The 27,400-nt window shown below is 50.0% G+C and overlaps 1 protein-coding gene across 6 annotated transcripts in view; it reads left to right on the top strand.

Annotated features, from left to right (window-relative positions):
• Positions 1–27,400, top strand: part of ULK1 (unc-51 like autophagy activating kinase 1) — a 69,694-nt gene continuing 42,294 nt past the window's right edge. For 3 of the 6 annotated variants that reach the window (XM_082065867.1, XM_082065866.1, XM_082065865.1), the window contains exons 1-9: positions 1–445; positions 574–759; positions 1,549–1,641; positions 1,731–1,772; positions 15,326–15,358; positions 16,147–16,183; positions 19,762–19,935; positions 21,563–21,636; positions 23,982–24,083. In XM_082065867.1, coding sequence (XP_081921993.1) covers positions 398–445; positions 574–759; positions 1,549–1,641; positions 1,731–1,772; positions 15,326–15,358; positions 16,147–16,183; positions 19,762–19,935; positions 21,563–21,636; positions 23,982–24,083 — 789 coding nt within the window. In that variant the 5' untranslated portion in view covers positions 1–397. The remainder of the gene's footprint in view (positions 446–573; positions 760–1,548; positions 1,642–1,730; positions 1,773–15,325; positions 15,359–16,146; positions 16,184–19,761; positions 19,936–21,562; positions 21,637–23,981; positions 24,084–27,400) is intronic. The other 3 variants (XM_082065870.1, XM_082065869.1, XM_082065868.1) reach the window with 2 other exon arrangements.

The following is a 27,400-nucleotide window of genomic DNA, read 5'->3' as shown; positions in this document are numbered from 1 at the left end:
GCGCCGCGGCCGACACTGCGCTGCCGCCGACACTGCGCTGCCGGCCGCGCTCCGCGGAGCTTTGTCTGCGCCCCGGCGGCTGGTGCGGACCGAGCGGGCGGCGGAACCCGAGCGAACCCCGGGACCCGCGGGGTGACCCCGGCCCCGCCGTGTACGAGAGTCGGGGGCGCAGGCGGCCCGTAAGGTGGACTCGCTCTTAAGGTGGACTGGGCGTTAAGGTGGACTCGCGCTTAAGGTGGACTCTCCGCGAAGCCGCGCCTGCCGGGCGGGGAGGGCCGGGGCTCGGCATGGGGAGCCCCGCCTGAAGCGGCCGCCGGAGGAGCCGCGCCGGGCCGTCCCGAGGAGGAGATGGGGGAGGCCCGCTGCTGAGGAGCCGACATCTCCCCGGCCTCTAACAATGCCCAGCGCCCGGCCGTTCTGCAGGAACAGGCGGCCCATGGACGAGGTGGGGAGCGGGGCCGGGCTGGCAGCGGAGCGGCTCCCCCCGCCGCGGCTCCCGGCCGCTCTCTGGGGGGGCGGCGTGGGGGGTGCCCCGTTGTGTTTGGATTGGGAGAGGTTTAATTTTCTTTCAAGGCAGCCGCTTCATCCCCGGCACCCTCCTCCCCGTCCCGTTGCAGCTCTGAAGCCGGCCCGGCCGCGGTGTCCCCGGGCAGCCCCCGGCGCAGCGCCATGGAGACGGTGGGAAAGTTTGAGTTCAGCAGGAAGGACCTGATCGGGCACGGAGCCTTCGCCGTCGTCTTCAAAGGCAGGCACAAAGAGGTGAAGAATCTATTTTTATTATTATTTTTATAACTAATTGTTTTGTTCTGGGCACCGCGTCCCCGCCGCCCGTCCCCGCTGGGCTGCGGCAGCTATTCTTAGCCTGGGCATCAACCCCGGGCTCTGGGGCGGCTCTGCCCGTGCTAGACGTATTTTTTATTATTTATCGCTGTTACTCTGGAGTTTTTGCGGGAGGCAGGCGTGTGTCCCAGCCGAGCCGGGCAGGTGGCCTCACCTTGCGGCTGCGGAGGAGCCCGCAGGGATGTCCTGCTCGCCAACGCTACCAGGAAAACAAGGGAAAAAACACCCCCCCCGCACTATCTATGAACTGGATAGAGGCCTCTTACTTTGGCTTTTATTTGTGTGTCTGCGAAGCTTTGTCCTTCTCCACTTAATTTTTCCAAGAGGAGGGGAAATCGCTCCCTGGTAAATAAAAGGAAACCAATCCGGCAGTGGATTTTCCATCATTAGGGCTTGGGATAAGCCGTGGCTCCCACAGTGCGTTTATTTCTAGTGATTAAATAAGAGGATAGAGGATAATCATCGTATAAAGTAGTAACAAAAACCCAAACCTTGGGCTTTTCTCCTTGGGCTGACAAGCGTAGTTCGGGAAAGGGCAAGTCTGAACAAGTGAGGGATACGCAGCAGGGTAGGAAGTGAGAGGCCTTTCCCAGTGCTGCAAGACACTTCTTTCAGTAGTATTTGTAATCTGTTAAGAGGCTGCTTATCCTAATGTAAATTAATGGTGAAATTTCCATTTGTTACTGAATTACATATGCACTATTTCAGAAACCTGAGCTGGAAGTAGCTGTGAAATGCATTAACAAGAAGAACCTTGCAAAATCTCAAACTCTGCTGGGCAAGGAAATAAAAATACTGAAGGTAAAGGCAGACTGACTTGTTTTCTTTAGCCTTTGTTCTGCATGCCCTTTGTTGCTCCTAGCTTATGGTCTTTGTTTTCCTTTTTCTAGGAATTGAAGCATGAAAACATTGTTGCCTTGTATGACTTCCAGGTAAATACATTCAATTACGGCAAAACATTCTGAATTTGGGAGAGGTTGAATGGAGTTTGTGGAATTTAAGTTTTTAATAGATGTTTTGTTATCAGATGTGTATTCTGAGGGGGGGAAAAAAGTCATCTGTGATAAGTTAGGGAAAGATAAACACGGCTGAGCAGATCACATTTTAATAGCTGTCTGGACCACAGAACTTGTACACAGTTGAGAGCTCCTGTTCCCAGGCTGTTCTGCAGTGAATGCAGGGTGTGGTGGGTATATGTCTGTGTTGGAGGCTCCTAAGTTCTCAAAATGTTAGGAATAAAATGACAGTAGTTATTCTTGGCATGCCCACCTTTTACTTGCTTTCCCTGGTCTGGATGTGCTCCCTGAGAAAATTTCTTTTTCCTAAGCAATGTAAAAGCAGCGTGAGTGTGACTTAGTAGCATATGATTGTCTCTGGCTCCAGAGGATTTTCAGTTGCGTTTTTCTGTTGTCCTTGTGGCGATCACTAAGTGTTAAAAATTGCAGCAGGCATTTTTAGATTATTGTGGTTTCCCGCAGTTGCTTTTTCCTTCGAGGTCAGCTCTGAAGAACTAATCTAAGGGGCTAAAACCGATATGCTCTGCAACCCGAGTTCTCTGATTACTTTTTCTTCTCCTTGAATTTTTAGCTTTAAGTGGGGCAAGTTTTCTCTGACACTAGTCATGCTTTAAAAAGAAAAAGGCAGGATCTAAAAGGCTAAAATGGACCCCTCCTGTGTCTGGGTGGAGGGGCAGGTGTGCCGTACGTGGGTACGTTTGCTGCCCCCAGGTCTGATGTTCATGAGCAATGGCTGCGTGACCGCTGGCCCCACCGGCCCCAGCTGGCCCTGGGGTGGCTTATCGGGACCGCCCGCCCTGTCCCTGTTGTCACCGTGTTTGTTGACATTCCTCCTGCTCCCGTGGATTGGCTCCGGTGGCCTCTGCGTCACCCCAGCACGTCCCGGACGGTCGGTACAGCCCGTTTGCAATGCTTGCTGGGTGCTGTAGTCTGCCTGTGTCACCCACCGGCTCCCTCTCTGTGTCACCCACCGGCTCCCTCTCCAGGGGCAGGGGGTCTCCGTGATGTGCTGCAGGTCCTTGGAAGGCGTTTAATGCCTGACGTCGCTTTGGCGAGAGGGGGTGTGGGGGGCTTGAGGTTGTTCTAGGAGGGAGGCAAAGCTGCCGGAATGGGATTGCTCCTTGGAAACACGCTTTGTGTGAGCGGCCAGCCGTGCACCGCCCCTGAGCCAGCCGTTAGGGCTGGCTTTGCAAAGCCCACGCTGCTGCAGAGGCGTCTGAGCGCTGGGGACGTTTCCTCTGGGCACAGGCCACTTGGGGCATTAGATCTCATGGCTTTTTTCATCTTCCTCTGTACCTTTAAGTTTACTTAATAACTCTTCAGTTGAGGGAGTGAGTGGCCGCTCCTGCGCTTCCTCTATAGTTTGCATTTGTATGGAGCATTATGCTGCTGGATTTGCTTATTGCAGATCTTTCAAAACTTTTGTTCGCATTCTATTCCTCGCCCTGCTTCAAATAACTGCCTGGTAGGAAGCAGCTCAAAGGCATTTCCTGCAAGAGGAGTGACTTCATCACGGCTACAACTGCAGCAATGCATTTTTCTCTTTATGTGATGGCTAATGAGCTTTAGTTAAATTCTGTGTATAGCAACGTAGCCTAGTGAGATGTTAGCGAGAAGCTGTGTAAGGTGCCACAGAATAGGAACTGGAGCGTGGCCCTGGGCTCCAGGCATGCCCAGGTATATGTTAGTTACCAGCTTTGTCAGAGACTCCTTGCATGACCTGGGTGATTTGATTTCTTGGGCGAAATGAGATGACTCGGGTGGTATTGGATATTATATAGTGCTCCCAGGGTGTGGAGTCTCCTCTGGTGCAAGGTGGTTGGTGATCAGATACAACCTGATCGCGTGTAACGTGTCTGAGTGTTTGGCCTTGCTCTGGGTCTGCTTGGAGCACATTATCTGTACAGGTAAAAGTGCAGCTCTGGGGAAGGCTGGCTCCCCTCCTTTCCTTGCTTTGTGGAGAAGACTACTTATTGCTCACCTTGTTCCTCTGATACAAGACCGGTTGCTTCATTTGTGTATGTTTACCCTCGAAAATGTCATAGTTGCAGTTAATTGAGCCCTTAGTTTTAGGCCTTCTAAAACTTGAAGAGGCTTATTCTTGTATTACAACATCGTACAGTGAAAAGGAAAAATGATTTCCTGTGGATCTCCATGCTGCCCTGAAGCTCCGTCTGTCGTTGCACTCGGTGTCGTCCCTTCGGCCGCTCCTCCTGCCAGCGCTGCCGTGAACTCTTACTCGTGTGTTACTTACACGCACGGAAATGGTTGCCAAAACCACAGCAGCTGTAAGCGAGTGATTACACCCTATGATGTTTTTGGTTGCGTTTTCCTGGTTAAAAGCTAATGCTAACCAGGCCTCACACAACTCGAGATTTTTCGATGTAATGAAAGATTTGCCCCAGACAGATACTTGCAGTGCTAATATTTAATATTGACAGCAGCTCTCACCTTGGCACACTTATTTTATCCTTCAAATCCAGGAAAATTGCTGTGTTCCTTTGGATTTCATAGACCTTTGTGATCTTGGTTCATAAATAATGACAAAATAAGAACCTTCCTAGGAATAAATAATACTGGTGAATGTTTAATGCATGGAGGTTCATACAAGGGGACTTTTATAGATCCCCTCACTGGAGTCCTGAGACATGAGAATGGCTGACAAATGAAATATGCATATTCCCATTATGATGTGCTCATGTATTAATGAGAGGTGCTGTGAATAGTCGAGGAGCCTGATGTGAGAACCCCGGCTCAGAATGAGGATGAATCACATTGGGTTGCCTCTCTGAAAGTACCGTCCATGCAGTGCCTGTATGGAGTGGTGGCTCAGGCCTTTCCCAGGCGCGGGAGGCGTTTGACGTACGGTAAAAACCATATTCCACCATTCGTGGAGTGCATTAGTTGCTGCTGAGCAGTTTCCCAAAACTCTGAGGATCAGCTCAACTCTTGGCACATGGTGACACTGGAGGTTGAGCAGCGTATGGTCTGGTGTGTGGGATTCACTTTGGTTTCATTTGTGACTCAGATGTTCAATCTGTGATCAGAGAGCAGTTGACTAGCTAAGGAGATGCGGTGGTAGGAAGGTGACTCTTGAAGCTGTCAGGTCCTGGGAGAAGCCAGACAGCTTCTTCCAGCACTACCAACAAGGGGGTTCTTACATGTAGCAAAGATCTTCGGAGCAGTGGGAGGTCCTGGTGTGTTGTTTTTTCCCGGTGCCCCAGGGAGGCTGGTGAATACATGTCAACTGAAGATCTCGCGTGTGGCCATGTTGGTGCCAGGGCAGAACATCTGCTGTTCCTGGACATAAATCATGTGCATATTAGAAATGCTTTTGCTGCATGAAATAAGAAGGATTATTTTACCGACACGTTTTTTCCTAGTTGCGTGCTGTGATCTGAGTTTGCATCTTAAGGCAGCCTAGTTGTGACTGTGCTTGTATGGGTATCAGGTGGTGTTATGTTTGGGTATTTTTACGGTTTTTGTACCGGTGGGATGAGCTGGTTGTAGGAACATGGCTGGTAATGTCACACTGCTGAGTTTCTGATTCAGCCCGGGTTACCTGGGTCTGCTGTCCATGACTTTTTGTCAGGTTGGCTCGTACTCACCAGCTCAGGATGAGCCGACAGCAATGCTTAACTCACCCATGCAGGACACTCACCAAAAATACTTTGCTGGGGTGACTGTATCACCTGGAGCTCCTGGAGACAAAGAACACGGAGTCCTTGCAGTGCAGTTTTTCTTGTGCACGTGGATTAAGGCATGGGCGGCAGAGCAAACGCTTCTCAGCTGAATGATAAGTCATCCTGGGCTGGTCTTGAGGGCCACGTAATAACAGGCTTGTTCTGTTGTTGCTGTATAGAAAGTCTTTGTGATCAGTAGGACTATGGCTGTTGGATTGGGTTGTGCTGTTGGGTTGGGTTGTGCTGTTGGGTTGGGTTGTGCTGTTGGGTTGGGTTGTGCTGTTGGGTTGGGTTGTGCTGTTGGGTTGGGTTGTGCTGTTGGGTTGGGTTGTGCTGTTGGGCTGTCTGCACCATCGTTCCTTTCTGACACGGAGCCTTCATCTGCTCTGCACCTCGTGTCCGTGCGTCCTGCCGTCCCTGGGGAGCTCCACGTGTGGCAGTGTCCTCTGCTGTGCCCTCCAGCACCGCTGCAGCGCTCCGCTGGTGAGCGCGGTGTCGGGTGAATCAGAGCTGCTGTGGTGTCACCGCCGCGCCACCTGACGCGGGACCTTCTGCTCCTGGGGCGCTGCTGTTGGGGTGCCCTGTCTGCAGCGTTGGAGGGGCTGAGTCTCGGGGATGGCGCTGCTGAGGCCAGGCTGCCTGCCTGGTTAAGCCTGGGTTTAATTCCATCCCGAGCGGAGCTGGCAGGCTGCCTGGGAGTGGGTGTGCAGTGCAGCCTTCTCTGAGCTGCCAAGCCACCCTCAGTTTGCGCTGCGGGCAGGAATGAGGTGTCTGCTGTCCTGCTCCGTCAGCATCCTCGCATCTGTTGAAGGGAATCACGCTGATACTGAAGGTTGGGTCTGGCTTAATTTAGAGCTAGAAGGGGAAAAGGACAAAAACACAACCAGCCTCTGCCAGTAGTTTGTAGGATGAGGCTTGAGAGTTCACTGGACCAAAGTGGCTGTGTTCATGGAGAGGACAGAACTTTATAGACTTGAACTTCTCCTTAATGTTGGCTTCACTAATTGAGTACCCTCCTGTGCAGGTCACAGAAGCATCTAGCAAATGTTGACCACTAAATATAGACTGAAGAGCAGTCATGAGGTTTTTTTAGAGGGAGTTGTCTTGTTGCATTTCTGAAATTATGCTCACTGTTTTACTCATCCTGTGTGCGAAGCACATACCTGTGTTCTTCTCACATGATTAAGGTGTCATGGAAGAGCCGTCGACGTGGACGTTAATAGTCTCTAAAGCTCCCGTGGAAGGTGGCATTACTCAGAATGTAATGACAGAGTAAGGAATGTTTCCCAGGAGTAATGGGAAGCTGGCAGGTTGTGTTCGCAGCTGGACAGCAGCGCTCTGGCTGCTGAGGGGGTGTTCGTGCTGCTCCATGGAGCTCCCTCAGGGCTCCCATTGTGAAAATGTCCCCTGTTTGAATCCTCGTGGTGGCTGAACACGTTGGGCTGGAGTGAGCAAAGCGAGGAGGGGAGATGTGGGAGCTGGGTGGGCAGAGGTGCCTCTCATCAGTGGCCAGCAGGGACGGACTTCAAGTGGAGAACCACTCTTTAGATTTCTTTCAAATACTTACAGGTCCAAACCAAAGCCCAGTTAGAAGTTTTAATTCTGTGGCCGGACTGCACTTGACCCTAAGCTGTGAAACTGCCACAAAACTGTGTGTTTCAAAAGCTCGTTGTGATGTTTAAGCATGTGTAGAGAATGGAGGATGCAGGTCGCTCCACGTCTCCCTTTCCTGCGCCTCTGCCCTCCAGCGGGCTGCTCAGCACAGGGGTGTCCTGGAGCTGCAAGTCCAGGACAGTTTTCTGGTTTGGTTTTGTTTTCAAAATAAATATGGACTTTTTTGCTCATTTTCTGTTGGTTGGGGTTGTTTGTTTGGTTTTTTGTTTGTTTGTGTGGCTTCTTTGTTTGTGTTTTTTCTGCTACTCATGTTCACGTAGCAATAGTAAATGGCAACTTTGGTGGAAAGCAACTGTGAGTGATGTGACAATGTTTCTCGGGTACAGTCCTAAACATCCTTTGCTTAAGAAAAGCCATCTTAATTGTCTTCAGATGTTCTGGTTCCTCCCTGAGGAATTTAATAGTGAATGTCCACAGCAGAATCCAGGGAAAAGCGCTGCCAATGAATAGCTTTGGAACCTCCTTTGTTCTCAGTATATAGCAAAGAGGTGCTTAAACTGTGTGATGTCTCCCATTTTATGATGTGCAGGCCTTAAATACCACAGTGAATGTAAAGAGATGCCCTCAAAATGCAAAGTGGGGATGTGAAAGCTGCGTTTGTTTACTAAGCAAGGTTGTTTCAAGGGGAGCTGATAGGAGTGAATCAAATTCCGCATCACCGCTCGCTTCGGGCACAAATGTTCTGTCTGGCTGCGGGAGCACCTGGCTCGTCTCCTGGCGTCAGAATAACGAGGAATTAGGTCAGCTGAGCTGGCACGGTGGAGATAACCAGACGGGGGGCTGCGGGGGGGGAGAGACAGGATTCTAAGTCCTTAGAGATCCTATTTAGCAAAGCATCTTAGGCCTCCGGGAAGGGAAACCTCCCAGCCGGCTCAGGACATGATGGGACCCCCCATGGCAGTGGGGTCAGGGGGCTGAGCGGGGATTTGGGGTGATGGGAGCCCCCCATAGCAATGAGGTCGGGGGCAGAGCGGGGATTTGGGGCGATGGGAGCCCCCCATAGCAATGAGGTCAGGGGCTGAGCGGGGATTTGGGGTGATGGGAGCCCCCCCATGGCAGCGTTTGCGTTGGATGTGTTTTCATTCAGTTGGCAGTCACAGCCAACATGTTAAACATGTTAAAATATACTCAGTTCTCTTCATTTTTTTTAGATACTGCAGGTTCAAGCCCATGTTACTCTGGTGTCAAGTGACTGGATTTCCCTCCCCCTCGCCCCTTTATTTAAGGCTGGTTTTATTTGGAAGAAAACCCATGCTTTTTTTTTTTTTTTCTTTAAACTCATACCTTCTTAGTGCTGTGTATCAGCGTTTGTAAATCTGGTAAATGAACTATGAAATAAATGGGTGTAAAAGGGAAGACTTGCAAAGCCCTGTCGGTGGTGCAGCTGCCATAGGAACCCTGTGAAGGTTGGGCCTCGAATTTCCAGAGTTGCTTAAAAGAAAAAATAATCTCCTGTAGGGTGTTAGGTTGAGTTTGGGATAGACCGTTTGAAAAAGCAAGCAGTTCTCAACTTTATTAGTAGAACTACATGAATTGGTTCTAAAATCAAACTTGCAGATTTGCTTTGCTTGTGTTTGAGCGTATCTCAGGAGGTGAATATGTCTGGTGGGTGGTGGGAGCTGCGCTGTTGGCTCTCATAGCCTGCCCCGCTGCCCCGACCCACAGGAAATGCAGCTTCATGGTATGCAAGGATTTAATGCCTGTACACGTGACTGAGCTTAAGGTAATGGGGAATTCAGCCTTAAATGTTCACTTTGTAGTATGGCTGTGGTACAGAAAGGAGATGAGGAATAAATATAGAAAAGCAAATAGAATCCCCAGTATTTTTAATTGGTTTTAGAATTCTGGTGTTTCTTCTCTTGATATGTAATGCATTGCCATTCACCAAAAGGAGCTTGCTTTTGTTTAAAGAAGCTTCTGGGTCTTATCCTGCCAGTTGCCAAAGGGGTTACTATTCCTATTTGCTCCATGTCAGAAAGCCCAAACTTTTCAGGATTGTGCTGCTTTTTTCTCCACACTCTGTTGTCCTTGCTGGGCTGCTGGATGCAGGTGTGACCTGCACCGTGCGCTCTGGGGCAGCGATGGCCCCCGAGAACTGGGACACCTGCTGCGTCAGTGTCACCCGGACCAGCAGGACTGCTGTAAGAGGGACTGGTTTTCAGTGTCCCGGCACCACAAGTCTTCAGTTTGCTCTGATGCTTTTGGCCTCGCCTTGAAGCTCGATGACTTATGGAACCTGCCACTTTGTCTCTGCACTCTTATTATGACATTAAGGCTGCAGTTTGGTTCTGCGGTCAGGCTGGGGTGCAGCTCCGGGCTTTGAGGCGCTGTGGCGCGTTCCTGTGCCGAGCGCGGCTGCCTGCGCAGGAGATGGATGTTTTCCTGTCGGAGCCGCGCGCAGCCATCGCTCACCCGCGCGCTGGGTCTCGGGGCTTTGATCGGAGCCTGCGTGAACTCGAGTGAAGCCAACAAGGGCCGTGCCCGGGCAGTGGGGCCGTGCCGGGCTCTGGAGAGGAGGACGGAGCTGGGGCTGCTGTGGGGGGAGCTGCAGGAAGCTCGTGTGCAGTGGAAGGGATGGAGAAGTTTCTCCAGGTCACTTGGAGACTGAGCTGTATTAGCAGCTGTCCTACCATTTGTCTGTGGTGGCATTTGCTGCCTGGCAAACAGTAGCTCCACGGGCATGACGTTGTCTCGTTTGTTTTTAATGTCATGCAGACGTCAGTACTGCTGCCAGGGGATGGGAAGTCCTTTCCCTCCCTTCCTGAAGCTCATGTACAACCAGAGGATGGCTTTCCTGCTGTTCTTCATCTGCCCTGATGTGTGACCTGTCCCAAAACAACTCATCTGTGGTATAAGCAGAGAGCAGGTCTGCAGGAAGCAGAATGCAGTCAAGAGCCAGTACAAAAGTCAGGCCTTTCCAATTCTTGCTTCTTATGCTTATCCCCTGGGATCTACATGAGGAAATTAGGACCTCTCATTCTTTTGGGCAGTCAAAGATCTGCTGAATGTGGCAGTAATGCTTCCCAGTCAGTAGGTGTTATTGCTGGACCTGGATGTGCCAAAATGGGCAAAGATATCAAGTAGACTTTGGTTGATGGTATTTGTTGCTTGCAAGTCATCTCCTGGACTATACTTGTGTGACTGGTGCCGCAGCCCGAGATTGATCATTGACAGCATAGCCCATACAGAAAATGAAAGTGGCCACTGGCTTCTCACAGCCGTGACTCTCTGGGTGCAGGACCTCACTGGCTGCATCCCAAGAGTCTGTCCTAAAATGTGCTTTTGTCTGGCTGTGAAGCTGTGTCTGGGCTTGAGAAATGTTTGTGGTATTGTGTGTCTGTGCAGAGAGGAGATTATACTGCAGTGAATGAGTACTTTCCTCTTCTTTCCTATGTTTCTTCCTTCATCCCAGTTGATTGTTGTCTCTTGACTTGGAAACCAGCTTGTAACGTTTGAGTTCCTTATTGGTAAAGTGCAGAAGGAGTCAATAGAGTGACCGGGGCCGGAGATCAAGGAAACACAATGGGCCCTGAGGTGTGTTTTTCTTTCTGTGTGAGGTCAAAAGGCATGTGAATATCTTTTAGCTATTTGCTTTAGATCTATTTTCCAAAGAGTGAGCATTGGTAGGTGCTCCCACAATTTAGATTTATGTTACTATTGTCTTTTATCTTGCTTCCGTTCAAATAGTTGCGTCAAGAGATAATCCTTGCACAGCACGATGGTTTTCCTTTCCTCCTTTAGAGGCTGGCCTGCTCAAACCAAGCTGTGAGCCGGAGTGAAATAACACCAAGAGATTTTGCCATTCGGGAAGTTTCTTCCCTGTCTGAAGAACGGTGGGTGGTGTTTGGCAGGCCCAGCTGGGGTCGGAGCGCCTGCCTTAGCCAGGGCCTTTCCAGGTGCTGTTGGCCGAGGGTTCGGCTTCTGTACAGCAGAGCTGTGTGTGTTACAGCCTGTGCAGTGACCCCAGTGTCCCAGGAGTGGTGACCATAGGCCAGAAGGGCTCTGGCTCCACGGGGCCCCGCTGGCAGGACAGGCCGCGGTGTGCTGGGTTCTGTGGCACACGGGGGAAGTGACATTGGAGAAAAGCTTAGCTTTCTATTGGGGTCAATTTATTCTTTTGCCGTCAGACCCTCAGCTTTATCTTGCGCTTCTGTGGTGTTGGTGCAATCGATGATTCCTGTCCCCGTTGGGAGGTGTGTGTGCAGCGGTTATCTGTGCTGGGCAGCTGCCGCGGGTGCTGCTGGAGAGGCAGCGCTGAGCATTGCCTGGTACACGTCTTCTGGGGGCACAAACAGAAACCTGCGCTGTGGAGGGCGGCCAACAGACCGGCAGTGGCGCGCTGGTCCTCGTGGGGAAACTAAACCAGCTCTGAGGAGCTGAGTCCACGCGGCTCCTCTCGTGTGGGCCCGGGAGCCTTGTCAGCCATGTGCTCAGCTCACGGGTGGAACAGCGGGGCTGCGTTTGTCTCCCACGTTCTCCTCCTGCATCCCCCGATCTTCCTAGAAAAGGGGGTTTGTGTGAGGTGAAGCCATTCTTCGCTGCTTTTATCCCAGTGTCTGCTCCAACACTGGTCCCATGCAGACTGCTGAGAATGCTGCGTTGCTTGAGAGAGTTTTAGAGCGTTGTGTGATTAAACTTCAACTTTTTTCCCTTTCCTAAGCGTCTTTCTAAACTTGGTGCAGTCTGGGTGCTACGGCCGAGGGCAGAGGAGGATTTCTCTGAGGAAGTTTCCTCTCCCAGGCTTTTTTTAGGCTGCGGCGGGAGGGTGAGTAACTGTGGGTACACCCAGACGTTTCCCTTTGGACACACCTAAACACAGACTTTCCAAGAAGAGGATCATGCCACCTTCCAGTATGGGCGGAGAGAGAACTTAAATGGAGACGGGACTAATGGGTCTCTCTGCCGTTCCCTTCATCGAGCCTGTTTGGTGACAGAAGGAGCTGTGGCTGCCCGGGCTGGCGCTTGTGAGGAGGAGGTCTGCAGTCAAAGATCTGTAGCGTCTCTTGGACATAAGCCTCTGCAGAAATACAACAAAATAATGTTGTTCTTGTTACTGGTGTAGAAATTAGTGGGTTGGGCATCTTGTTTCTTTTCAGAGAGACTGGTAGCCTGCAAAATTTGGCTTGCAGCATTTTTTCCTTGTTTTGTTAATGAAAAAAAAATCAGAAATACCATGGGAGCAGAAAAATGGAAAAGAAATAGTTTCTGCTGCTGAATCAGCTTGGGAAAAGTCCATCAGCCCTTTTGGGTAACCAGAGGTCTCTTTAGACAGCTGTATCTGTTGTGACCACAGTAAGTTCCTGACTGAAGGCTTTTTCCAAACAAGAGCTGTTTCCAGGGCCCTCCTTGAAATAAATGTTTAGGTTTGGTGGCAGCTCCTACAAATCTTTCTGGTGAGTGGGTCTTGAAATGCTGAGGCCGCCAGTGTGGAGGTTGTGTCGTCCGTGCTACGGGCGTCTGCGTTCTGAAAACACAGGTGCTGAATGTTGGTGTGCTGGGTGGGTGTGCAGGATGCTCCCCAGTGTTCCCAGTAAGGCTGGGCTGGGCAGAGGGTGCTGCTGGGGGGTGGAGGGGAAGCCGCCCACTTCTCTCCCAGGAGCCGTTCAGGCCTTGCCCTCTTATCTCCTCACCCTGTGTTGGTGGGATAAAGCCACCAAGGTCCCTCTGTTGCTGGGGCAGTCACGCAGAACATCTCCCCTGCCCGGGCAGGTCCTTGGTTAACCCCGGTCACTGTACACAGCGCCTGCCAAAAATCAATGACTTGCTTGATGATGTTTGTTTGCAGAGCCTTTAAATAACGTACAGTGGAAAAACAACCAAACTGCACAGTGTACATTAGCTGTTGGCTAATAACTTATTACACAAAGTCCAAAAGATATTTCTAAGCTAAACTTCCCTTTCATTTTCTACACAGGTAATAGTATATTAAGCTTCCCCAAACCCTGCGGGTGCTTTACATATTAAAGTGTAGAGTTTACTGAGCTGCAGTGATCGCAGCACATTCAGACAAGAAGTGTCTATGACAAACGTTGCTGTAGCAGTGACTAACTCGGTGTGAGCTGCAAAAACCGGTGCAGACGGTTCCCCGTCCCCATGCTGAGCTCCTGCCCCACAGCCGGTCCCTGACCTGCGTGCCCCGTGTCTTCGGGTTTACCTGTGGCTGGAGCTCCTGGAGAAGCGAAAGGCCTGGATGTCTTTCACAAACCTTGCCTTTCTGCTGTTCTGCTGAGGACAGCAGGAGCCAGTGGGCTTTGAACGCTTCCGAAAACGTTCCCTCGGCGTTTTGTCATGTGCAAAGCTCCTGAGGATGCCTGGGGTTCTCTTCTTGCGCTGCTTCCCTGCGCTGGTGCTTTTAACCGCAGACGGGTTCCCCACTTCATGTGGAGCGTGTGTGAAAGTGGATGACTTAACATGTGCTGCTTTTAAATGCAGAGCTTGGGAAACAAGGCCCATTTAAAGAAGTGCTCATTGTGCAAGGAAATGCAATAAATTCTGCCTTGCAGTGTTACAGAAAATTGCTTTTTGGACAAACAAGGTGACTTTCAAGCAGCTCAGCTGGGCTTGGCGGTGAGGAGAGCTGTGCAGGCTGGGGATGGCCATGCTGGGGTCTGGTGGGGACTTGAACCAGGGGAGCCCCAGGAGCTGAGGCTGGTGCCCTGTGCCCCCTGGGGAAGGTGCAGCTGTAGTTTGGGTCTCTCAAATCGCAGGTGGTTCAGCTTCCTCTCCTCTCCCCTCCTTCCTCCAACCAGTCATCCAGTGAGCATCTGGGAGATCAGATTTCACGTCGTGAGGTTAAAGGAGACTGCAAGAGAAGCGATGGGAGGTGCTGAGGACTCGGAGGGTTGGCAAAGGCAGTTTGGTGTGGGCTTGGCGGGAGGCAGAGATGAAAGGGGCTGAGGGCAGAGTGGAGAGTGCTTGGAAACTGAACGGCTGGTGGGGTGGATGCTTTTTGAAGTTGTGGTCGGGGTCAGAAGAGCGACTGGGCGGGCAGGTGTGTCAGCAGGCCCTAAGCAAGGGCACGCTGCCCTGGAGCTGTGGAGATGGAGGGGAGGCTCTTGCTCTGCTGGTGCTTTCAGAGCCGCTCCACTTGCCCAGGTGACTGCTGCCTGCGCTTGCCCAAGGCTGGGCCTTGAGTTGAGGAGTGACTTCTGGCATACAGGCACTATGTAGCCGGTCTGCTTCTGCCTGACTTCTTTTTCAACAAGAGCATTTGGAGGTTTTCACGCTCTTGGGTTGCTGGAACATGTGGCTGTTTCCCTGTGGGTTGGGGGCTCTGCTGGCCGAGCGCCGGGCTGTGTGTTGAGCAGCGACCAACACTCCCCATGCAGCTCTGGGGTGTTTGTGGGGCTCTTCTCTGCAGCCTCTTGTGCTTGGACAGTGTGTGTCCTGCCTTTCTGTGCTTCCTAAGGAGCCAGTGGAGCAGAGCAGCGAAGGTGGAGGTGGCCTCTCAGACTGGAAGAAGCATCACCCGCAGCAGACTTAGGAAGATGAGCATTTGGCCTGGAGTTGGCTGGTGTTGACCCCTGTGATAATCCAGAAAGCTTTAGGCACCCGATAGTAGCACCATTGATTCATGTGTAGAAATTGACTGGCCAAGGTTACATTTTTGACCCGAGATCTGGCCTTTTTGCCCTCAAATCAAAGGTGAATATCTTGGGTGCTTTTCAGGTGTGGGTTGAACTGCAGGTCCCGAATTGTGTTGATCTTATCTCTGTGCTCACACTATGATGCTCATGTGGCCGTAGCTCCTACGAAGGACCCGCTGAAATGTAGAGATGATGAAGGCTCAAGACAGCGGTGTGCGGGCGTCTGCATTGTGTGCTGCAGTTCCTCCTAGAAGATAGAAGGGAATGTGAAGGCCCAAGCCACAATACAGGAGATTTGCTTGGTTAAATAGGCGCACACACAGCAAGGAATAGAATGCCTAAGTACTTGGCACTTGCAAAATGAGCAGCCCTCCAGGAATTAATCTGTAATGAATTTTTTCCCCTCTCTTCAGTCTGAATCATATAGAGCTCAGTTTTCCTGTTTAAAAACAAATGCAGCAGCTGTAATGCATGTGAAATATTTCAATACATAAATATTTTATTTTCCCATTTTATCTTTCCCCAGGAGCTGGCAAACTCTGTCTACTTGGTTATGGAGGTGAGTGTGGCTCTTTTTGTTGTTTGGGTTTTTTTTTTTTCCCTGTTATATTTGCCTTATTTTTTTCCCTTTTCCTCTCTATTTTTAACTTGTGTAACAAGTTGGTGTGTTTAAACCACGTAGTGCTTTCTGCTCACGGTGCTGTCAGTGCTGCTCTGGCACAGCCTGTGGCTGCATTGCCTCCGAGAGCTGGAGCGGCGGCGTTTCTCACGTCGCTGCTGTCAGAAGGTCGTGCTGACACGGGTTTAACCCATCAGATGTCTTACCTCAAGGGTCAAATGGGTGTTGCTGGGTAGTATCTGCTTCAAAGATACACGGAAAGTAAATTTTCTCCATGCAGCTTAGCTGCAAAGCGTTTGAGTGGTTTCTATGCTCTGAGGTCTTGTTGACTTTCCCTAATGATCTGGAACGCGATGTGGGGAGTTTGAGTTTCCATGTGTGGCTGCTCCAAGGCTTTCCTCAGCCACATTTCTGCTGCTGTCTGCAGCGCTGACCCCTCTGCTTGGCTCTGGGTTTGTCTTTCTGCTGTGCCTGCACACCCATGTCCACACGCACCAAAGCTGGTTAATGCTCATGGATCAAAATGTAACATAACATGTAAGAGGACAGAAGAGGAATGTTTTGTTGGGTGTTTTTGTTTGTTTTCCTGCCAAGTTCTGAACACATGTTTTGACATGTGTGTTTATTTCTGTTTAAATACCGTGATAAGCCTGCCATCCTAGTGAAGTCTACTGTTTTTAAATCTTCGACTTGCCTTGCATTAATGGAGCTTTCTCTTCTGTTTGCAGTACTGTAATGGTGGTGACCTGGCAGACTATCTTCACAGTAAGTAGAACAATACGGAGAATATCTTCTGTATTCAGAAGAAAACACTGGTTTAACTCATTTAAGTTGCTGGGGTTTGTGGAGCGTCTACGCAGATGATCTTCTGGTGCATCCCAAGTGGGGTAGGGACCCCTTTGCAAACAAGAGGTGTGGGGCACTGCTGTGTAACTTTTCACTCTCTGCAGGGAGGTAATTAAGGACATGATGAGACTAGACCTGTCTGGAATAATTCTTCACAGGAGTCTCCCTGGCTCTGCACGGGTGGAGATGGGCCCCAAATAAATCAGCTTGGTCTCTTAGCCTTCAGCATGATTTGGATAGGACCCATGTTAGAGATACTTGTGGCACCTGTGGGTAAGAGGAGAAGTTCTTTTTCCTAAATAACTTTTCCAAAACGATGTTGTGTAACATCAGCGGGTGTCCTCCAGCACATCCTCCCTTGGATCAGCTGCCCAGGGCTGTTTACTACAGTTTACCTGGCAGGTTGAACATCTTGGCACAGGTTGACCAGAGCATGTTTTAGGTGGTTTTGTCCTCTTCCTACACCTCGGGAGGTACAAGGCGCACGTGCCCGTGCTGCCCCGCAGTGACTGTTCGCTGTGACCCCGGCCGGTGCAGCCGCCGTTCCGCGGGCAGTGAGCTGAGCACCGCGGGGGCAGTGCAGCCCGGGGATAAACACGGGGATATCGTTGCTTCTCAGTAACAGCGAAGCAAGGCCTGTGGAACAGCCTTCTCTGCAACAGCGTGTTGCTGACCACGGGCCTCCGTGGGGATGCCCAGGCTTCGGTGCGGGCTTACTGTTTTGCCACCAGTTTTCTGGTGAAGATGAGAGATGTCCCGTTTTACAGGGACAGAATTACAAGTTCCCTATTTGGGATGTAGCCAAGAAAGTGAGTTGTTTTCTTCTACACGCTTTTTTTTTTTCGGTAGCACCTAAATTGAATGAGTTCTGTATCTTCTCCCTCCCTCTGCCTGTGGTAGCCGGTCTAGAAGATCCTTTGCAGGCCAATATTCTGAAGTTGCGGAAAGTGTTGGTTGTATTTATGTCTCTGTCCTGCAGTTGGAGATTGCTGCTGTCTCTCAGAGTGATGGGCTGAGTATGAGACAGAGAATGTGTTTCTGTGTTACAGCCTGTTGGTTAATGGAAGGAGGGAAAAGGGGATGTCCCCACACTCCCCGAGTGCCCGGCTGTCCCTTCCCCGTAGCTTAGGGCAGTGTCTCAATTTCACGGTCCTACCTTGCTGCATACCTGGATTTACAGGGTTTAATGCTGCCAGGGGATCCAGCAGAGCCCTGTCTCGCTTTGCTGTGCTGCGGTGTGGTAGCTCTGCTCTGCCGCAGCACTCGCGCTGGGGGATTCTGCAGGCTCAGACACCCGCTCAGGTTCTGCATGTGTCAGGAAGATGGTCCCTTTGCAGGGCTGAGGGCTTTGGGCAGACTTCTGTGAAATGGAGAAGCCTAAATTCGACAGAAATTGGTAGCTTAGAGGCCCTGTTTTCTTGGGGTGAATGGATTTTTCTGATCTGGGTAGCAGTGTGTTTGTTTTCAGTGTAAGAGTTGGAATCCACATTCAGGAGGCCGCTTAGCTGGTTTGCTGGGGATGGTGCCTGGTGTTGTGTTAGCCTTATAACCCCCAAATTAGAGAGGGGGTGACGCCTTGAAGATGTGGCGCGCTGTCGGGCTGCAGGTCGGGACAAGGCTCTCAACAGCAGAGCTGTTCTGCTGCAGGCTGAGTCTGCTTAGCCAGGGGTTTGTAATTGCCTGCTAGCTGCATGGTGTTAAGAACTGCCAAGTTTCAAGTCTTGCTTCATGTTTGGGCAATGATGAGGTAGCTTGTCCTTTCCTGGGCAAGAAGACTTCGGAATTCTCACTGTTTTGTTTAAAGATGGTGTTTTAACCATTCCTGAATAGATTTCCTTGAATAGGAATCACAGAAATATTGCAGAGAGCTTTTGTTGGAGAGAAGGTGGAGCACAGCTAAGCTGCTGGACCTTGAGTAGACAGAAGGTGGTACAGGACCGAGTGCACTGCTGCGTTTCAGCAGGAGGTCGGGGAAGGCCCTGTTGAAGATGAGGCAGTGCTTTTTCCAGAAGGTGCAAGTGGGTTTGGAAGCCTCGCATCTGAGCTGCCTCTTGATATCCTTAAAACCTCCCCTTCTTGCAGAGGAGCCTCTTGAATTCCAACCGAGTGCCAGCTGGTGAGGGGAAAGGCCCAGTGAGGGGAGGGCAGCTCTGTGTCCACGTGCTCCGGTCTCACATGGAGCCAGGACCAGCCCATAGCCGTGGTGACATTTCAGCCCCGCATGTGCCGCCTCCCAGAGCAGCGAGCTGTGCGAGCCCTGGGAGTTTATTTTCTATTCCAAGTGCTGTTTAACTTCTGTGTCCCTCACTGTTTCCCATGCACATATTTTAAAAGCTAGACTTTTTAATTTCCTGTGTTGTGCTAAAGCTGCGTGCAACCTCCTCTGTGTTTTCATAAGGATTCCTCCCTTCTCGCTGGCTAGGTAGAGTAGCATTTTGAAGCTCTCGCCAGCTTGTTTTAATGTCTTACTAGAGAACAGCTGGAAAAACACTAATGGAGTCCCAAGTAATTTACAGGGACGTTTTAGCAAAGGGATTATTTGATTGAAGCAGAATGGTGCTTTCCCGAAGGCCGAGCCGCTGCGTGCCTGGCAGGGAGCCGGGCCGGTGGCGCTGTGACCCGGGCTCTGTTCAGCAGGCTGCTCCCGGCTCTGCCAAGGGGTTCACACACATGGCTCTTAACATAACGAGAGCTAATGTCTCATCACTCTGATTAGAAGAGCCAATTGAACATTATTTTAATCCCTTCAATGTTAATGTTTACACCACTGTTCTTGGGAAGCCCACATCTCAGGAGAGCACAGTGTAGGACTTCCATATTTGCGGATTTTGATTGCTAATATTTATTTTAAAAAAATAAATTGCTTATAAATGTGTTCTGAAGCAGTCTTGCTGCTCTTTCCTACCGATGGATGCGAGATGGAGGGTGTCAGATGGCAGCTTGCAGGGTTGTTTGGTAGGGCTACGTTATTGGATATTGGACTGTGGTTCATCTTAACACCGGGTGTGGGATTAGAGTTATGGTTTGGTCTGGTGGGTGATGACACACAAGGGTTAGGCCTGGACTTGGACTCACACCCTCAAGTTACAGATTCCCACTGGTCATGTACCCTGACTCTATCTGAATTTAACCTCCCAGCCCTTTCACGGCCCAGGCTGGGCCTTAACAATCCCTGCAGGCGTAAAGCCTAATCCTGACTACCTTTTAGACGTTTTAGACTCAGCTGATAGGCGGGTGCTAAATTTGGGTTGAGTTCACTGTGAGAGGCTCAGTGCTGAAAGCAGCCCTGGCCACAGAATGAGCTGGGAACGCAAACGCTCTCCCTTGTTGCCTGTAGGAATCATTCAGAAATAGTGTGTGGAGAAAAACACGCCATATGTAGAAGTGAAAATGCCAAATTATAGCTAATTGCTGTGGAGAATCTGCCTTCTGGGCTCTTCAGAGAGCTGGCCTTGTAATTTTTTTCATCTGCAGCTATTTTTTTTTCTCCTTCCTAGCCATGCGGACGCTTAGTGAAGACACCATCCGGCTCTTTCTCCAGCAGATAGCAGGTGCCATGAAAATGCTGCACAGCAAAGGCATCATCCATCGGGACCTGAAACCACAGAATATCCTCCTGTCCTACGCCGGAGGCAGGAAATCGAATCCCAACAACATTCGCATAAAGATCGGTAAGACCCCATTGCAAACGTCACCCTCAGAGCTCTGGGGTGAGTTTGGTGACAGAAAGGTGGCAGGCCTCCGTCGTTCTCCGGGCAGCTATCTAGGGGAAGGGAAGAATTACTGCACTTCTTAAAATGCCCTGATGTTTTTCATCTTCCTCACTTGGTTCCCCTGCTGGACATAACCATGGGTTGGCTCCAAGCAGGAGGAGCGAGAGCTTCTGCTCGGCCAGGACACAAAAGAACTGGGCAGGCCTTGCTCCTCTTCCAGTCTGAACGGTGCCTCCCTTGGTAAAAACAAACACCAGCCTGCCCTAATTGGCTTGTAGTCTCCAGGCTACTAAGAAATAAGCAGCGGTTGTGACTTTAGTCTTCAGTTTTTTATAGAATTGAGGTAAACGTTGGTGTCTTAAGGCCTGAAAGTGGCTGCTCTCCTGGGACAGCACAGCGGGAGTCGGGCGTACCTAAAAGCACTTGGAATTAGAGGCAGGTTTCTCAGCCGTATCTGGAAGAGATTATTTTTGCACATTAGGCAAGTGGCACAAATGGCCCAGTAGCTGGGACAGATGCTCTAGAAATCCAGTTACAGAGCACGCTCATCCCCTGTGGTCCCTCAGAAACAAGAGCTGGATGATATCACCCTCAACACGAGGACCTTTTGATGGTGTTACAGTTCACGAGCTGAAGCTGACTGCAATTAGAGAAAGCTGTTCACTGCCTGAACCCTGTGCAGCTGAGAAATGATGTCCAGTGGAAAAGTTGCTGCCCATTAGGCTGAAGCGTTTTTTGCGCAGTGCAGAGTAACCTGGTGGGTGGCAGCGGGTGGGAGCTGCAGATGGACCCTGCAGCCCCTTCCTCGCGCTTCCCTCAGAAATACTGATACGTGGTCCAGGGAACAGTGAGCTGTACCCATTCATCAGCGACAGGTGACAGTGTCAACAGCTCTGTCACTCTCCCAGCCTGAAATATCTGGTAACCTTGAGAGAACCTCTGAGTATCATATGATCAGATGCTGAGTAACCTGCGGAGGGAATTTGTCGTGGTATTCCTTGCCCTGGCTTCTCCAGCCACCAGGTGAACTGTGGCTCAGCTTTCTGTCCTGGGGCTGGAGTCCGCACTGTTGAAGCAGAACAAGACTCTTCACCAAGGCCAGTCTAGAAATGGGGCGGTGACGAGTAGTGGTTTCTCATGGATGTATGTTACATTGCAGCCTTTTTAATGGAAGTTTTAGTTCTCCAAACTAGAAGTTGAGATGGAAGCAGTTGGATGAGCCAGTACGAACTGGCATCCTCTCGCTGAAGCCAGGAGAGCTTTACCAGCTTCCAGCAGCTGACATTTCGAGTGCAAATGGGTACAGGAAGAAGTGACTACTGATCTCTGAAAAATGAATGGGGTTTGTTCTTCAGAATGCTTTTTTGGTTTTGTGGCTTGGTCTGTCCTTCTCCAGGGTCTGCAGTGTGCAGTGGCAGCTAACACAAGGAGAACAGAGCTATCAAAGTATTGCTAAGACTTTGTACTTCACTTGCTGTAAAGATTCATGAGAAGTGGAAGAAAAGTAGAGGGAATCAACTGGGGAAGGGACAGGCTCTGTAGAACTGGTGTCTGATCTGACCTACCTCTCTGTTTCTCTTTGTAGCTGACTTTGGGTTTGCCCGATACCTGCAGAATAACATGATGGCAGCAACGTTGTGTGGTTCACCAATGTACATGGTAAGTGTGGTTTACCTACAGCTTTGTCTGTATTGTTCTTGCTTTGCCCCCCAGAAGCAAGGCTTTGTTTTTGCCTGGTCTTGTCCCCAAAGGTGAAATTTTATTTACTTGTCAGAAAGCAGCGATCACACAGCGAGTTTTCGTGAAGTTCTCGCTGCTGGTTGTGTTGGACAACAGGTGCTTGTGTTGTGATCCAACTTTCAGGTGAGCTGTTGATAAACAGAACTGAGCAAAACGGAGAAATGATTGCTGTCTGCTCCCAGAAACTGCATCTCACAGAGGGGCCTGATGTGTCTGTGCTGGGGGCATTGGGAAATGAATCTGTTTCCTCTACAGAGAGCAAAGCAACAACAAAAGAATAAGGGCTGGGGTGACATTTCACATATCTGGCTATCTCTGAGGTGTTGCTTCCTTGGAGAGGAACCTCAATAAATCGCTGTTTCAGCAAGCACCTTGGGGACGGAGTGGTTCCATGAGTCTGCTGTCACCTTGGGCTTTGCAGTCATTCTGCTAAGGCCACAGCATCAGGAGCAAGGTCTCTGTTTAACAGCAGTTTTGTAAAATGGTCTTTGGTCTTGCAAAATCCCTTCAGATATATGGACCTCTGCAGGCAGAGATTTTGCCATTCCGGTGAACTTACTCCTAAGAATGCTTTGCCGTATGGCTCAGTGGATGGGTGTAAACAGAGCTCACCCGCTTGTGTTTGCAATTTTTGTGCATCCCCACTCCCTGACCTTTCCCCCAGCAAATACTTTGACCAAACCAGCTGCTTCCAGGATCACTTCTTAGCTTGTGAAACTGATGTGTTCAAAAACCAAACCCATCCCTTTCACCCCCTTTGTGCTGTCCACTCTGGGGCCAGGATGTGAGGAGGTGATGTCTTGTTTGTGCTCGTGGCAGCAGCCAAGGCCTCGGTGTCACCTCAGGTCAGTGAAATTAAAAATGACAAACCAGGCCAGAACTAAAAATGTCCATGTCAGCCAGCCATGTAATAGTACCGGGGGATGTGGTGTCTGAGCTCAAAGTAGAAAGATGATGCGGATCAGTTAGGGTGAAATGCTTACAGGTGCCCTGGGCCAGTAGGTGTCTGATGTTGAACGTGGTCTGATCAGTGCAGGGTTTTGCCCGCGCTCGCTGGGCTGCCCTGGCTGCCCTGGCGGGGTGGGCGGCTGTTCCACAGCACTGACTCCAGCAAAACACGCTTTCTCTCCCTCTCTCTCTCCCTTTTTATGAAGCCTGCTGTTTATTTTGACTATGCTATATGTAAAGATGATGTAATTCTTTTTTCTTCTGTGAGAGTTTCCTGAATTGTCTGTTTTTAGTGATACTTTTTCTTTGAGAATCTCTTGTGAAAGTAAATGAAAACACAGCTTATTTTTTTAAAGGGCTAGGGATGAGCTTTCTCTCTTTTTTTTTTTTTTTTTTTTTATAAATTGGACATCACAAGGAATTTCATATTGTTTTCTGTTCAGTGATGCATTTGGAGGAAGATGAGGAGGGAGGGTTCGCTTACCTGCTTTAGCTTGTAGCCCATTGCTGCTATTCCCATTTTGCTCCTTTCAAAAAGGTATTTTACCCCCAGCAGAATGAGCTTTCGGTGTGAACCCCTGATGTGAGACTTGAAACCTCCTTGTGCAGTTCTTGTCCTGCTTCCCTGGCTTCGTTTGGTGTCAAACCTGCTTCCCCTGGGGATCCAACCAAGCTCCCATCCACCACGTGTTTGCTGCCATTTTTTCTGTTACGTGTGGCCTTTACCTCCAACAGAGCTAGAAAACTGCTCTTGTTCCACGCTGGCAGCAGCGCAATGCAATCTGTTGTTGTAAACACGTGAGGCTCTGGAGCATAATTAATAGGCTGCTGTCTTGGACTAAATGAGGACAGTGCATAAGCGATGGAGATGAGGGTGGAGGCTGAAGCTCACCTGTGCACTCTGAGCTTTTCTCCAGCATTTACACATCACTTGCTTTGATGCAGAAGATCCATCCATGGTGTCCATGAGGCGTCTGCTGGGCACGGGTGCGCTCAGGGGATGGTGCGCTGAGAAGGGAGAGTAGGGAGTTGGCCCCAGGTAGCCAAACCGCATAGGGTACATAGGGTATTTCATAGGGTACATAGGGTATTTCATAGGGTACATAGGGTATTTCATAGGGTATTTCCATCTGCCTGAGTGAAAATCTCTGCTTCCCCACTTGGATGGGGCATTGGCCCTTTCAGGGCAGTGTTAGTCTTCTCGGGAGCAAGTCTTTAATGGCTACTGGGGCTACTGACTTCTGTTTCTTTCTTGCAGCTGCTGAAAAAAAGTAGTATATATTTTATAAAACATATGTCTGTTCTCCCCCAAAAAGGCACCAGAAGTCATTATGTCTCAACACTACGATGCCAAAGCCGACCTCTGGAGTATAGGAACCATCATTTATCAGTGTCTGACGGGAAAGGCTCCTTTCCAGGTGAGTTGCTTAGATCTGATGGTTCTGACTCTTTTTTGCTTTTTTCTTTTTTTTCCTTTTAATCCACTTACTCTAAAGCTTCTGTCGTCTATAATATTAACTGTCATAGATCCAAACTCATGGAGATCTGGCTGCCCAACACCTCAACAATGTGGTTGTAATGCCGAGTGTGTTACTTCTCTGGGCTGTATCTCAGTGGAATGGATTTCCTGGTTATAAATCTTTAGGAGTGTCATCTCTTCAGAAAACTATTGTTAATTGGTTTGAGCAGTAGCTTATTCCAGGCCCACACTTAAAAAATTTCTGTTTAGAATTGTACTCAGTGTATATTTTAGAATCATAATTCTGTTGGGTATGGCAGGACAATAAGGAACATTGTAAGTGCAAGGTAATGTTGATGATTTGATGGTAACTGGTGTATCGCAGATAAATTGACTTTGTTTTTAGAGCAGTTAAGTAGGATCTTATCAAAAGGATCTTACCTGTCATCTCCCAGCAATCCCTTCCAGCACAAAACATGTATGTTCATCAGGTCCAAACCTCACGTTTGCATCTCATGTGTCGGCTGATGCCGACTCTGCAGCTCCTTAGCTCAGCCTTTGTCCCGACTCCCTAACAGAACAACGGAGAGCACACGGCACTGTGGGGGGAAGGAGAATCTATGCTCATGTAATAAGGCAAATTTTATGAGCTGCAGGACTTCCAGAGCTTTAGTTCCACAGCTCTTCAGAATTTCACACGAGACCTTGAATGTTTCTGCAGTTACATCACCAGGAAGGATAAAGTGAATTCTGAATCTGCTGCAGGAAGGAGTGGGCAGATACAGCCGTAACCTAATGGCGCGTTTTGGTTTTGTCTGGAGCCAAGAACACTTCTCTCCTTCAGGGTCATTTTTTCCCTGCTGCTTTAAGAATCTCCCATTTCAGTGCTTTATATTCCGTGACCAGCTTGCTCTGTATTTAGATCAAGACTTCATTTCCTTTGCATGTTTCTGTTTTTACAAACACCCCTACAAAGTGCGCTGGAACTCCTGAGTGGCCCGTGTTTACTAGCTGCACCCACCTGTCCTCAGTGTTGGCAGCTTCGTTTGGGAGGAGAAAATGACTCTTAGGATAAAAGAAAATAAATATTTGTGCATTAAGGAAAAAGAGGGGGTGGAGAAGGCAAGATGTGAGCCCTGCGCTCCTTCTGTCTTTAACCTGGTGCCCTTCAGTCTCGAGACACCTTGGTGTTATACTCATTCAGATGATTTAGTTCTCATTTAACGTGGTGCCTTCATCATAGGTGTTCTTCACTTGGTAGCTCGCACGCAGCCTTGGGGCATCTGATTGCTTTGGAAATAGATAGTTGGTTTTTATCACTGGTCATTGAAGCGTGTCACAAATGTTCTTCTGACAACATCTGTTCTTATAAAGAAGGTTTTCCACAGGGTGTGATATTGAGCACTAATCAGCTTCATTCGGCTCTCCAGGTTTTGAAAGGGCAGGTGGCCAGAAAACCATCAGCTCTGTGTGTCCTGTGGCCCAAGGGCGGTGAGAGCAGAGCTGGTGTGTCTGGCTGGCTGGGCACAGCTGTCCCCGTCATGGGCAGCGAGGGGACATCCTGGTCCCGCTTTGTGCCTGCCTGGATACCTGCTCCTTCCCATATACACCCAACACCTGTTGGCTGGGGGTGGGGGTCATTTGTTTCTCCGTTTTGTTTTCCCCCGCGCCCTTTCCTCTGTTGGGGTTTGTGTTCGAAGGGAAGCGCCGGGCCCCGTCTGCTCCTGCTGCAGCAGCTGTGGATTTGTTTGGTCAGGCAGAAAGCAAAGCTCAGCCCAGATGGTTCTCCGGGCGCCGTCTATTTGTTCTGACCATGCGTGTCACAAATTGCTTTCTCCTCGCTGAGAGTTTCAGGTGAAGGAAGCCTGTCTAGGGCAGATGTTGGAAAGCTAGTTAAAGGTTAACCGGGTTTATTTCTTTGTTGGCATGACTGTGCTGTAAGAATTCACTGCTGATGTCACCGAGCAGGCGAGGAGCAGCTGTTCACAGGGCTTGGGGACGAGAAGAGGGTCCTGGGCAGAGGCAATGGGGACACTGTGAAGAGGAAAGATGCTTTTGGGAGGGACGTCTGCAAACAGGTGGGGAGAGAACAGGCTGATTCCACACGGTGCCACCAGCAGACCGGCTGTGCAGAGCAGCCAGGAGCGGGGTTTCGATGTTCAGGTCCTCCCTGTCGTTCCTGGCAGGGACAGCCCCGCTCCTCTATCCGGGTGAGGCTCCATCGGGGTCCGGGGCACGGAGGGTGAAATGTGCTGCGTGTGGGTGCTCGGGCTGTTCCCTGTGAGCCAGTTGGGCATTTGGATGGTGATACGAACCAGGAGGACTCCAGTGTTATCTGTGGTGAGGAGAATGAGCTGTCTATAAATAAAACAGGGCATTGGGGGCTGAGTTAGGTGGAGAAAAGATCAAATGTGTGGAAAGGCTGAGGCAGCTGTCAATCCAGAAAGTGCTTGTAAATCAAGGCAGATGTGTGTGAATGTGACTTCTGGCTGTCTCGAAGTTAAAATTAACTATAGCTGGGTCACCCAAGGCAACTTCCCAGAGCCATTTCTGTCCCTTCCCTGCGTGCAGACAAGAAAGAAGCTGCTGATGCTCAATGGGAGCAGTTGGTAGGATGGCTGGTGAAGCTGTCTTAAGGAGCTTTCTGTAGTAAACATGCCCATAAACAAAACAGCGAGGCTGCCATAGGGATGAGATTAATGGGATTCATAATCCCTATAAACAGATTTGCTGAGCACTGTATTAATGTGGAATTGTTAATTTGCCTGGCCTAATAAGGGGTGTGCACGTACATCTCTTCATTTCTGTTGGTGAGGACAGGACTTGAGCAGCGTGTTTCCTGGTCATGCTGAGCAGTGCAGAGAAGTGTCTCCAGAGTACGGTGGTTTTCTCTTGTCCTTGCTGAGCTGCAGAGATGGGGACCCAGTGTGCACCATGGGGTGACACAGGCTGTGCAGACAAGCGACAATCAGAAGCAAAACTGGAGGCAGAGAGGAAAAATATTCACACAACCTCTAAAATATCTTCCAAAACCAATCTAGTACTTGTCAGATGTTTTAAACAAGACTAGAGTTAAATTATCTCAATCTTTTTTCTTGGTGGGGAGGGATCTCCTGATGTACCTGTTGGTTTCTCGTGTGACCCCTTTGAAAGGTGGGCAGCTCTCGGTGGTGACACAACCAAACACGTGCACTTTGTCAGAGCCGTCCGGCAGCGGCACAGGTCCCGTTAGACACCAGGTCCCGTGAACCGCGGACCCTTGGCTGCCCGAGCCCC

This window comes from Streptopelia decaocto, assembly GCF_964273445.1.
Source record: "Streptopelia decaocto genome assembly, chromosome: 15".
Taxonomy (NCBI): Eukaryota; Metazoa; Chordata; class Aves; order Columbiformes; family Columbidae; genus Streptopelia; species Streptopelia decaocto.
The sequence above is the reverse complement of the archived record's forward strand: the minus strand, read 5'-3'. Positions and strand labels throughout refer to the sequence as shown.